The sequence below is a fragment of the Pseudophryne corroboree genome, chromosome 5, assembly GCF_028390025.1.
Source record: "Pseudophryne corroboree isolate aPseCor3 chromosome 5, aPseCor3.hap2, whole genome shotgun sequence".
NCBI lineage: Eukaryota > Metazoa > Chordata > Amphibia > Anura > Myobatrachidae > Pseudophryne > Pseudophryne corroboree.
Window position 1 is genome coordinate 122,496,024 of NC_086448.1, and position 12,767 is coordinate 122,508,790.

Here is a 12,767-nt window from a genome sequence, read left to right on the forward strand (position 1 = left end):
TTTAGGCTTCAGGCGGGGGGTTAGGGTTAGGCTGCAGGTGGGGAGAGGTTAGGGTTAGGCTGCGGATAGGGTTAGTTAGGCACCCCCGGGGGTGGTTAGGCTGCGTGGGAGGGAGGGTTAGGTTTAGGCATCAGGCAGGAGGGTTAGGTTTAGGCATTAGGCAGGGGGGTTAAGTTTAGGCTGTGGGTGTGGAAAGCTTAGGGTTAGGCACCCCTGGGGGTGCTTAGGCTGCGGGGGAGGGAGGGTTAGGTTTACGCAGGTGGATTAGATTTAGGAGTCAGGTGGGGGGATTAAGTTTAGGCTGTGGGTGGGGGGAGCTTAGGGTTAGGCTGCGGGTAGGGTAGGTTAGGCACCCCTGGGGGTGGATAGGCTGTGGGGGAGGGAGGGTTAGGTTTAGGCATCAGGCGGGGGTTAGGTTTAGGCGTCAGGTGCTGGGTTAGGTTTAGGCTGCATGTGGGGGGGAGGTTAGCGTTAGGCTGCGGGCAGGGTGGGTTAGGGTTAGGCACCCCCGGGAGTGGTTAGGCTGCGAGGGAGGGTTAGGTTTAGGCAGCAGGGACGGAGGGGGGGTGGTGGTTAGGCTGTGGGAGAGAGAGTGTTAGATTTAGGTAGCAGTGACGGAGGTTAGGATTAGGCACCTCCGCAGGTGGGTTAGGCACAAAGGATGGGGGGGGGGGGGTTAGGGTGCGAGGGAGGGTTAGGTTTAGGCATCAGGTGGGAAGATTAGGTTTAGGTGTCAGGCGGGGGGTTAGGTTTAGGCTGTGGATGGGGGGAGGCAGCGGGTAGGGTTGGTTTGGGTTAGGCACCCCTGGGGGTGGTTAGGCTGCGGGGAAGGGAGGCTTAGGTTTAGGCAGCAGGGACGGAGGTTAGGATTAGGCACCTCCGCGGGAGGGTTAGGCACAAAGGGGGGAGGTTAGGGTTAGATTGCGGACAGGCAGGGTTAGTGGGGTGGGGAGAGGGGAGAACACCCCTTACTCACCCCTGTCGGTTTATTCTGTACTGGGATACCGGCATCGGTATGACAACCACCGGGATCCCATGCGCTGGGATAGCATACTGACCCCTCTATTAGTACACCTTTTAATGCCCAGAGGGAAGGGCGATCCTGAGGCCATGGTTCCCCAGAGGTTTCCCCCCAAGGGGGTTTTCCTCTCCTGAGTGCTGAAGGATGACTCTTTGTGAGTCCAGAGGTGTAGCTTTTATGCCATAATGAGTACCAATCTCATGCCCATCCCTGCAATGTATAAGAAGTAAAATAACTGCTAATGCGATCACTTTACTTCTGGGTTTAGAGCCCGGCTGCGCTAGTTCACATGTGCAATCGTCAGACTGCGTATGTGAGAGCTGACAGTAATGCAGAGGGATCCCAAGAATCCAGGCTACAAAAGTCATTTAGAAATGGCATTAGTTGCCGAGCCAAGCTGAGAAATGCTCTGCATTCTGGAGCTTGGTGAGTTTCACAGTTTACCATCTGCTGTAGAAACTTTTGGTGGCTGCTTTTGTGTTCAAAATAGGAGGACCGCAATAGATATCGCAAATATCCATTGTAGTCCCCAATACATACATTCAGGGGTTGGTTAATATTTGTGGGCAGCCCCCAAAACCGACTGTTTTTGGAGATGTCTCACAAATATTATTTATTTAATATTCCACTTAATAAACTTTTTATATTTTAACAAACTAAAAAATGTTTTATGTATTCATTATCTGAGTCTCCCGTCTTTACTGAATGCTAATTTCACAGGGTCCGCAAATTATTACTGATATGACTGTTACTCTACTGTCCTGTTGGTGCTCCTGGCCTGCTGTACAGCAGCCAGACATATATTTCATATACAGCACTCTTGGGGAGATGTATCAAGCCTTGGAGAGAGATAAAGTGCAGATGTCCAAACCACCCAATCATCTTCTGTCACTTTCTAGCACAGTACATGAAATGATACCTGTAGTTAGAAGCTTCATTTGATTTGGGAAAATACTCAACTTTATCTCTCTCCACGGCTTGATACATCTCACGGAAAATATCATGTCTTCCTTTCACTTAATTAACAAGTTAAATTAATTATTTGTCTTGGAAACAGGGTCAAAAATTCACAGTATAAGATAATGTTATAAAGGCTTGTCAATACCTCCTGGTACATTTACATTGATTTATCATTCACATTTATTCCATGCCAGACAGGGGCGGATTGGGAATGTAAAGTGGCCCTGGAAATATATGAAAAGTGGCCTCATGTAGGTTGGAGTAAGTCAGCTATAAGCGGGGCCCAACACAAATTGGGCTTAAGCAAATTGTTAGCATTACCCACAGTGGTAGTAAGCAAGGCTAATGCAACATGGTAGGCAATCCCAGCACCAGTAGTAGGATCATGTCACAGAAGGTGGAGATCACACCAGTAGGTGAGGCATTGCACTGGTAGGCAGTCACAGGAGGTGGAGATCACACCAGTAGGTGAGGAAATGCACTGGTAGGCAGTCACAGCAGGAGGATCGTGTCACAGGAGGTGGAGATCACACCAGTAGGTGAGGAAATGCACTGGTAGGCAGTCACAGCAGGAGGATCGTGTCACAGGTGGTGGAGATCACACCAGTAGGTGAGGAAATGCACTGGTAGGCAGTCACAGCAGGAGGATCGTGTCACAGGAGGTGGAGATCACACCAGTAGGTGAGGAAATGCACTGGTAGGCAGTCACAGCAGGAGAATCGTGTCACAGGAGGTGGAGATCACACCAGTAGGTGAGGCATTGCACTGGTAGGCAGTCACAGGAGGTAGAGATCACACCAGTAGGTGAGGCAATGCACTGGTAGGCAGTCACAGCAGGAGGATCGTGTCACAGGAGGTGGAGATCACACCAGTAGGTGAGGAAATGCACTGGTAGGCAGTCACAGCAGGAGGATCGTGTCACAGGTGGTGGAGATCACACCAGTAGGTGAGGAAATGCACTGGTAGGCAGTCACAGCAGGAGGATCGTGTCACAGGTGGTGGAGATCACACCAGTAGGTGAGGAAATGCACTGGTAGGCAGTCACAGCAGGAGGATCGTGTCACAGGTGGTGGAGATCACACCAGTAGGTGAGGAAATGCACTGGTAGGCAGTCACAGCAGGAGGATCGTGTCACAGGAGGTGGAGATCACACCAGTAGGTGAGGAAATGCACTGGTAGGCAGTCACAGCAGGAGAATCGTGTCACAGGAGGTGGAGATCACACCAGTAGGTGAGGCATTGCACTGGTAGGCAGTCACAGGAGGTGGAGATCACACCAGTAGGTGAGGAAATGCACTGGTAGGCAGTCACAGCAGGAGGATCGTGTCACAGGAGGTAGAGATCACACCAGTAGGTGAGGCATTACACTGGTAGGCAGTCACAGCAGGAGGATCGTGTCACAGGAGGTAGAGATCACACCAGTAGGTGAGGCATTACACTGGTAGGCAGTCACAGCACGAGCAGGAGGATCGTGTCACAGGTGGTGGAGATCACACCAGTAGGTGAGGCATTACACTGGTAGGCAGTCACAGTACCTATGGTAGCTACACCCCTATATATAACACATGTAACTATGACAGGGAAGGTGGCCTCTCTCAGCTCTGGGCCCCACAGTAGTTGGCACCCCAAAATCTTGACCAGAGATCACCGTGCTCAGACTCCTTCCTGAATTAAACACCCACCGGTAGGGGTTCGAGGACCCTAGGTTCGAATAGTAACCCATGTTATGTAAATGAGGTGGAATTGGACCAATGACGTGTCTGTCAAATGTTAGAATAGCTTCCAGCAGTATTGTACATTCAGCCTGAGAAGCTAGTGAGCCTGATTTGAAGAATCTGTGCGGCGGGAGTACTAGAAACTCCAGTCTGCATCCCTGTGCAGCCGAACGTTTACCAGTTTTTAGTCACTCTCCCCCCTGCATGATCCCCAGGCAGTGAAGTCCACCGTCAATACTAAGGTTTTGAGAAAACCGAACCCAAAAGCCGTTCCTAGGAACCTGGCGGTGCAGGCTTTCTGGAATCTCCCCAATGACCTTCTAAAGGAAGTGGAGGAACCCATGGATTCATGTGTAAACCTTGCGGTTTATGTGTAAACCTTGCGGTTTGAGGGGATTGCAGTATAGGAGTAGGATCTAATTACCTGTCTGTGCAGCTGCGGAAGGAAGCTATGTCCACTTACCCGCAGTTGGCTCGGGTATTCACGTCTCCTGAGCATCCCAGGTCCTTACCCATTGAAGGGCTGAATCACCATACCTTACTTGGATTCTGTATCCGCAGTCCATTGGTGTAGCCACCGTCCCCTGCGTGTCGACACTGCCAGAGCAGTGGTCTCTGCATGAAACAGGCCAAACTCCTTTGTGGAGTCCAGCCGTGAAGCCAGTAGAATCATGTATGTGACATAGAAATAAGTACATGTCACTTCTACACATAGAATCGAAATCATCAAGTAAGAAGCCTGACCACGTTACAATATCCCCAGAGATCCACGCGGTTCCGGTATGAATGGTCGACAGTCATTAGGTCGACCACTATTGGTCGACATTGACATGGTCGACGTGGACACATGGTCGACACATGAAAATGGTCGACACATGAAAGGTCGACACATGAAAAGGTCGACATGAGTTTTTAAACTTTTTTTGGTGTCGTTTTTTGCGTAAAGTGACTGGGAACCCCAATTAGTGCACCGCGTCCCCTCGCATGGCTCGCTTCGCTCGCCATGCTTCGCTCGGCACACTTTACCGTTCCAATCGTAGTCCATGTGGATCGTAAAGTATGGAAAAGTTCCCCAAAATAAATTTTTTTTTTTTAAAAACTCATGTCGACCTTTTCATGTGTCGACCATGTGTCCATGTCGACCATGTCAATGTCGACCAATAGTGGTCGACCTAATGACTGTCGACCATGTGAACGGATACCGATCCACGCAACAGTGGATCTCCGAGTCACACCTGCAGCAGTGTGTTAGAGATTAGACTCAATCCGCGATCAGCCTTTATGGAGGTTGTACCAGGGACAGGTAACACAACCCTTGACAATTTAGACACTTTTTAGGGATGTGGAGAATATCTCTGGGCGTACTCAGGATATCCCAAATAAGGAGCTTAAACACCCTACCATTGGAGGGCGCTTATTATATATATAAATATACCTGTGTGGTATATAGGTGGGGTTCGTGGCTTATGTTATATGTTGGTGTGGTCCTGAGGAAGGGGCTGTGACTCCGAAAACGTTTGACGTAATTTGCCAATACAAGCTGCATTGATTCATTTACAAAGTCTCCTGAGTGCCTTTATTTGGAATGCTGTGTATCACTATTGGAAGTGCACCTGGAGCCATCGTCCTTTTATGTTGAGTGCCGACTGATCTGGACTGTATATATATATATATATATATATATATATAAATACATATGCAGAAATAATATTTCTCATCCCTAATAGCCTCAAACATATGTTGTCCCCCCCATATGTCATGCTGTATACGGGCAAGTGTACGCTTGTAGGGTACGTAATTGGCATGAGAGGCACAGCTGTGGGATTTTACTCCCCAGACTAATATTTAATATATAAATCAAAGTACACCTTATGGGGGGCACCCCAGGGAACTGTCACCGAAGCCTGGGAATTAATACAGTTTTGAGCATGGTATAGACTCCCCAGGAGAAGATATACATTCTGCATTTCAGGACAAAGTCCCTTAAATATGGTAAATCGTTTACACACACACAGGAAAATGTTGGCACAGTTTCCACCCAGAATACCTTCAGAGAGTCACAGAGAATAAGGAGCCAGCCACACAGCGCCCCTGGAGGCCGTTATCATGACAACCAGCCGGCGCTGACTGAATAAACTGTAAAAGGATAAACAAGCATTATAATACACTTTTTATAACCCTGGTACCTCAGAGGATAGCTGGAGTTATGTGGAGGGCAGCGCTCCCTGTCAGTGTTCTTGATGCTGCTGCATGGAGAAAATGGCGCTGGTGAGAAGCTGGGTCCGCAGTAAGGAGAAGCTCCGCCCCCATGTAATGGCGCGTCTTCCCACACTTCTTGTATTATACTGGCCTGAGGTAATAAGCAGCTAGCAGTAGTACAAGTCCCTGATAACCTTTGTGACCAGTTTTTAGGGTATTGCGCTGGCCCAGGGTGCCCCTCACAGCGCCGCACATATGTACCTCTGAGCCCTCCGGAGCGCAGCCTCTCAGAACTGCGATCTCACCCTTGTACCGCCATTCCCGCCGGCGACCCGCTTACAGAGTCCCCAGCGTCATACTCACCGCTCTTCTTTTTTCTGGCTCTGTTAGGGGGTGGTGGCCGTGCTGCGGGAGTGAGCGGTCGCCTCGGGGGCTTGCGATCATCACCCTCAGGAGCTCAGTGTCCTGTCAGCGGAGATAGAGAACCATTAACCTCTAGGGTTGGATCCTACTCCCCCCACCCCTAAGTCCCACGAAGCAGGGAGGCTGTTGCCAGCAGCCTCCCTGTACCTAACACTTTTAGAAAAATAACAAAACTAGAAAAACTCCTAGGAGCTCCCCTAGCTGTGACCGGCTCCTCCGGGCACATTTTCTAAACAGTCTGGTAGGAGGGGCATAGAGGGAGGAGCCAGCCCACACTATTAAACTCTTAAAGTGCCAGTGGCTCCCAAAGGACCCGTCTATACCCCATGGTACTAAATGGACCCCAGCATCCTCTAGGACGTAAGAAAAATAAAGCTATTCAGTATTTGGGGGCTACGTGCAAAAGCAGCCAGTATTTACCCTGCACAAAAAAATATAACCCTCCCAAATATAAATCTCTCTGCACGTTACATCCGCCCCACCTGCAGTGCAACATGGTTTTGCCCAGTTAGTTGCTTTTTTGCTTTACTTACAAACATGAATCAGCCCCATTGTGCAAAGTGCCTTAGAAATGCAGTGTTGCAATCCTTCACCAGTGCATTTTCTGGCACCCCTGGCTCAAGAGGCACCAGAGGCAGACAGTACCTCAGGCTTCAGGTAACAGCCCATCACCTACTGAGGGCATCTTTAAGCCCCAGAGCATCCATAGGCATTTACACCTGGTCTTAGCCAAAAGGCCGACAAGCGACATCAAAATGAGTGCATTAAGGTGTAAAAATGACCCCAATGACAGCACTATTTCCCTTGTGGATTGCTTGCGTCCTGTTCAATTTGGAATTTGTGAAGAGCAAGTTTGTCGTTTCCTTAACTATCATTACCATATACTGTTATATTGTAAAATGAAGACATTTAAAGTTTCACATATTTTAATGATTAAAAAATATGTAAATCAATGCAAATTGAGCGCAAGTCTATTCAGGTCATTATTTCACTCCTTTATTTATTTTTTCTACCAATTACTACTGTAGTTTCTCCGCGGAGAGACAAAGTAACATTTGATTCCGTTCCATCAGTGGCTGATTAAATCTGATGCAAAGTCCGGTGAGCTAAGAACAGCAGTCTGGGAAAGTCAGCAGTCATTGACCAACTGTATTAATTAGAAGCTGAACTCCATAGGGTGAAGATGTCTACTTTAAGCGCAAAAACTCTCACGTGTCACTAAACTACACCAGGTTCAATCACATGGAGTCTGAACCGAACCTGTACATTTTTTACACTTTATCAAGAACAGAGGTCTGGAGTGGAGACCCTGAACCTACATGAATGTAATTTCTTACTTAGATATTCCTATAACCACATGCAGTGACATGTACATAAGAGCTATATTTACCTGGTGGCCTCCATATCTGTGCGCTAGAGGAACAAATCCTGAAATCAATTTACTGCCGCTTACAAAGCGGAGAAAGTCAGTAGTGTTGGCAACAGAGGTGTCGAGATCCAGCAGATTCTCCAATACATCCTGTAAAGTATAACAATGCAACATTTATTATATCACTGCAGTATGTATTGCCCAGCAGTGCTGTATCTGTAATGGGTGCAGTGCACATGGGGCCTAGGGGGTAATTCCAAGTTGATCGCAGCAGGAATTTTGTTAGCAGTTGGGCAAAACCATGTGCACTGCAGGGGAGGCAGATGTAACATGTGCAGAGAGAGTTAGCTTTGGGTGTGGTGTGTTCAATCTGCAATCTAATTTGCAGTGTAAAAATAAAGCAGCCAGTATTTACCCTGCACAGAAATAAAATAACCCACCCAAATCTAACTCTCTCTGCAAATGTTATATCTGCCACACCTGCAGTGCACATGGTTTTGCCCAACCGCTAACAAATTTGCTGCTGCGATCAACTCTGAATTACCCCCATGGGCCCATGAGTTACCAGGATGTCTTAAGAAAGGTGGCGCAGGCACAGAGGACAGCCAAGACTCGGGCACTGTGCTGCTTCTGCGCAGGCGCTATATCAGAGAAGACGTCGGTGGAAAGATGGTATTGCCAGCAGACAGGTAACTTGTGGGGGGTACGACTGCTGTTGTTTCGCAGACTGGACGAGGGTGGGGGTGTAGACAGGCCCCTTCCTTATAAAAACATCCCTTTTATACGGCGCATACAATTTTATTCAGCTCTGCACACATTCATACTCCCAGGTCAGATGGAGCCTGGGACGGCAATGGGATACAGTTAGATATTCTGTGGGGCGTATTCACTAAATTACAACTGTCTAAACTAATAATGCTCCTACCTGTGGCTGGCAGTGGGTGCACACATGCAGTCACAGGTGTCCAGCTGGAAATAATGTGATAGCTGGATCTCTATGGCACCTCCTGCTGTATGTGCCACATTCCTAACAGAATGTTGGCATGCAATCCCAAATCAAGAATACCCATGTAGCCTAGCCCTGTGACATAAGGAGGGGATAATAATTCTTATGTATTTCCTATGGGTGATCTTGATGGATGCAGTCTGTGGCTATCTTAAAGGGTACAATGTTTGGGCCAGTAGAAGTCAATTCATTTAAACTGGAATTTCCTGGTGCTTGGGTAACTACAACTATTGGGTATATTCAAGTGATGTCAGATTCTCTCTGGCGGAGAGGATCCGACACGGCACTATTCAATGCTGGCCGTTTCTGGCCAGCATGCCGACAAATGCAGATTCGACTTGATTACAAGTCAAATCTGCATCAGCGGCAAACTGACAAAAACACGTGGATCGGTGACTAACTCGCCAATCCACTTGTTTTCCGACAAGTGCCGTTTTTTTTCGACAGTCGAAAAAAACGAGATTTATGGTAAGAACTTACCTTTGTTAAATCTCTTTCTGCGAGGTACACTGGGCTCCACAAGGATAGACATTGGGGTGTAGAGTAGGATCTTGATCCGAGGCACCAACAGGCTCAAAAGCTTTGACTGCTCCCAGAATGCACAGCGCCGCCTCCTCTATAACCCCGCCTCCCTGCACAGGAGCTCAGTTTTTAGTTAACCAGCTCAATGCAGTAGCAGGAAAAGAGACGACAATGGTTAGTAGCCACATACACCACACTCTCACGACAGGAAAAGTGCCAGCGGCTAATGCCATACCAACCCAAAGAAGCTAAGTGCGTCAGGGTGGGCGCCTTGACCGTGAGTAACCTCAACCACTGACCGCAAAGTTCCCACCATTGAATATAATGGAGCGGCATAGTGCTATGCGCCGCCTGACAGCTCAGACGCGCACAGCCAATCAGGAGAGTGCCACGACGTGGCGCTCCCTGATTGGCTGAAGGGACCCTCTGTGACAGCAGTCACGGGGGGTCTCAGCAGTCGGGGAAAGGGGTCCCATGTGTAAACATGGGACCCCTTTCAGTGCGTGGATCGGGTTTTGCGTTTTATTATTTTGCCAAGTACGTGGATTACAAACAAGAAGAGGACAGATCTACACTGGATTTTTGTGAGTATAATTTTATTTACAGGTACACCGTGGATTCTACTGGTGAAGGGGACCAAGTCGTCGTGTCAACATAGGTAAGTATGTGTGTGTGTGTCGGTGTGCATGTATGTAATAACGTTTTAATTTCACGGTGTGTGTGTACTGTTTTTATTTGGATATTTTTTTGCAGTAGAACTACAGGTACCAGCGGGCCCATTTCCCCCCCGCATGCTGGTACTTGTGGTTCTCCAAGTACCAGCTTGCTGGGACTTGTAGTTCTGCTACAAAAAACAATATTCTTTATTTTTTTATTTTTTTACCTCTTTATTTATACCAGGAGAAACAAAGAAATATACAATACAGAATCAATTGCATAATAAAATGTGAAAATCAGTCTCCATGGAAATATTTTTCAAATAATTTTGTGCACATTTAGACAAGCATACAAAGATGTCTCCCAAGCGGGGACCATATACATAAAGAAAAAAGAACAACAAGGAATAACGAGAGAGGAAAAAGGGGGGAACGAGGAGAGTAAGGGGAAAGATAGATAGAGAGAGAAAAAGAACAACCGAGCCGATCTATGCCATGAGAGGAAATGAACCCCCAATGTAGCTATGAACAGTGCATACTCTGTACAATGTATATATAGACATTCGGGCTATGTATCGTTAAATAGCAAATAGGGGCCTGGGAGGGCAAGATGGCGCCCGGAGGGAGGGTCCAGGTGCAGTATGGCCATAAATTCAAAAGACGGGGAGAAGAGAACGGTTTGAACATCATAGTGGGGGGGACATCGCAAGCAACCAGGGGCCCCAAACGAGTTCAAATTTGTGGGGACAGTCATGTAGATAATAAGTGATTTTTTCCATATTAGCAACGAACCAGATATAATTATTCAAAGCTGGGATAGTAGGAGCAGCGGAGGTTTTCCAATTTTTAGCTATTAAAGATTTAGCAGCCACTAATATATGGGAAATCAATTTGTTCAACAGGGGGTCAAGATCTGGATGTGGACGGGCCAATAAAAACATCCACGGGTCCAGTTCAAGCGCTAGTCCAGATAAGGAGTTCAGTATATCGAGCACCTTATTCCAGAAGTTAACAATACGTGGGCAGGTCCACCAAATATGGAAGAGAGTTCCACGTTGACCGCATCCCCGCCAGCACACCGGGGTGGCAGAGGGGAACATCCGAGATCGTTTGTCCGGGGTATAATACCACCGATAATCCAGTTTATAGGATGTCTCCTTGAGTCGGGTAGAGATAGAACTTTTAGCAATACCCTCACGTACTTCCTCACAGCAGGCTTCGTCTGGTGGGGGGCCTAGGTCCCTCTCCCACTCCCACTCATGGCGAGTCTGCGGCCCCGAGGAAACTCCAACCAATATAGAATAGATTCGCGAGATTAGCCCTCTACATATGGGTTTTGTGGTACATAGAGACTCAAAAGAAGTAAGATCCCGCAGAGCGTCGGCTTGAGGCAGGGAGAGAAGGAAATGGCGGAGCTGAAAATATTTAAAAAAAGGAGGGGATAGTGAGGAAAACTTACATTTGATATCGTCTATTGACATCCAATGGCCTTGTAGAGAGATATCATGTACCACAAGGATCCGGGCGTTAAACCAGGATGTGAACCGGTAGGGTGAGACCCCAGCGGGGAAATCAGGATTGTCCCAGAGGGGTGTGAGAGGGGAGCGTGAGGAGGACAGATTATATTTCGTAAAAGATTTATGCCAAATAGAAAGATGGAATTTAAGGGAGGGGGAGATGTTCGTTAGTGTTAGTTGATGTGGTTTGCCCAGACCCCATAGCGAAGCCAGTGAACGAAGCCCCAAAGAAAGTGCAGCAAAATCGACCCAGGCAATAGAGCCACGGGGCGCATAGGAGGCCACCATTTGACTGAGATGACTAGCCAAATAATAAAATTTGACATCAGGCGAGGGAGCCGGAGCACAGTAAAGGCTATCCGTGGGGGTTTGTCGTTCCAGACAAACTTCACGAATGAGGCATGGGCATCCCTAAGGACCCTCTCTGGAACCCTCACAGGTAAAGTTTGAAAAAGGTAAAGAAGTTGTGGTATAACTGTCATTTTCAGGGCAATAATCCTACCCAGCCAGGATATAATATGTGTTCTCCATCTTGCCAAATCAGATTTGATCTTGGTCAATAACCGCGGGAAATTTTCAGAGTACAGAGCATTATAATGAGAAGTAATATAAACACCGAGGTATTTAATCTTAGTGGCCTGCCAATGAAGGTCATATGAGGACTGCAGGGATCGTTTGAGATCTCCAGGTACATGTAATAACATGGCTTCAGATTTAGTAAAATTTATTTTATAGCATGACAGGGAACCATATTCCTCTATAATCTGATACAAGGCGGGGAGAGAAGACTGCGGCTGAGTAAGAGACAGCAGTACATCGTCGGCAAAGAGCGAAATCTTAGACTCCTGCAAGCCCGCCCTCACTCCCCGAATTCCACCAGAGTTTCTTATCATAGGGGTTCAATGACCATGGCAAACACCAGGGGGGAAAGAGGACACCCCTGTCTGGTACCATTGGATAGCGATTGACTATGCAATAGGGAATCGTTCAAAGGCCAGGAGGCAGGAGGGGGACGTGGGACAATAGATTGGAGATCGGCAGTGATCGGACCAAATCATAGGGAGTATGCTCTTAGATTTAAGTTTAGAAGACAGATCCCGGCTGAGTAGGATCATGTCGATCCAAGAGTAGGACTTATGTACAGAGGAGAAAAAAGTATAGTCCCTAGTCAAAGGGTCAGTTAGTCTGAAAGAGTCAAATAGCAACTGGAGTTTCAGAAGATCTAGCAGAGCAAGAGATGCCGAGGACGGGCGGGGATGGGTAGAAGAGCGAGGAGAAGGAGGGGAGGACCTATCCAACGAGGCGTCAAGCACCTCATTAAAATCGCCTGCAACGATGACCTCCCCTCTACAGAGTCTGGTCAAATGTGCACTCAACCTC

General features: G+C 47.7%; 1 protein-coding gene across 4 annotated transcripts in view; it reads right to left on the reverse strand.

The window, feature by feature from the left end:
• Positions 1–12,767, reverse strand: part of LOC134927346 (protein adenylyltransferase SelO-like) — a 215,337-nt gene that overhangs the window by 155,501 nt on the left and 47,069 nt on the right. For 3 of the 4 annotated variants that reach the window (XR_010177618.1, XM_063921657.1, XM_063921656.1), the window contains exon 4: positions 7,708–7,836. The exons of the other annotated variant lie outside the window; for it this stretch is intronic. Coding sequence is in view for 2 of the 3 variants with exons in the window: in XM_063921657.1 (XP_063777727.1) it covers positions 7,708–7,836 (129 nt within the window). In the remaining variant the exon portion in view is untranslated. The remainder of the gene's footprint in view (positions 1–7,707; positions 7,837–12,767) is intronic. 4 annotated transcript variants of the gene reach the window in all.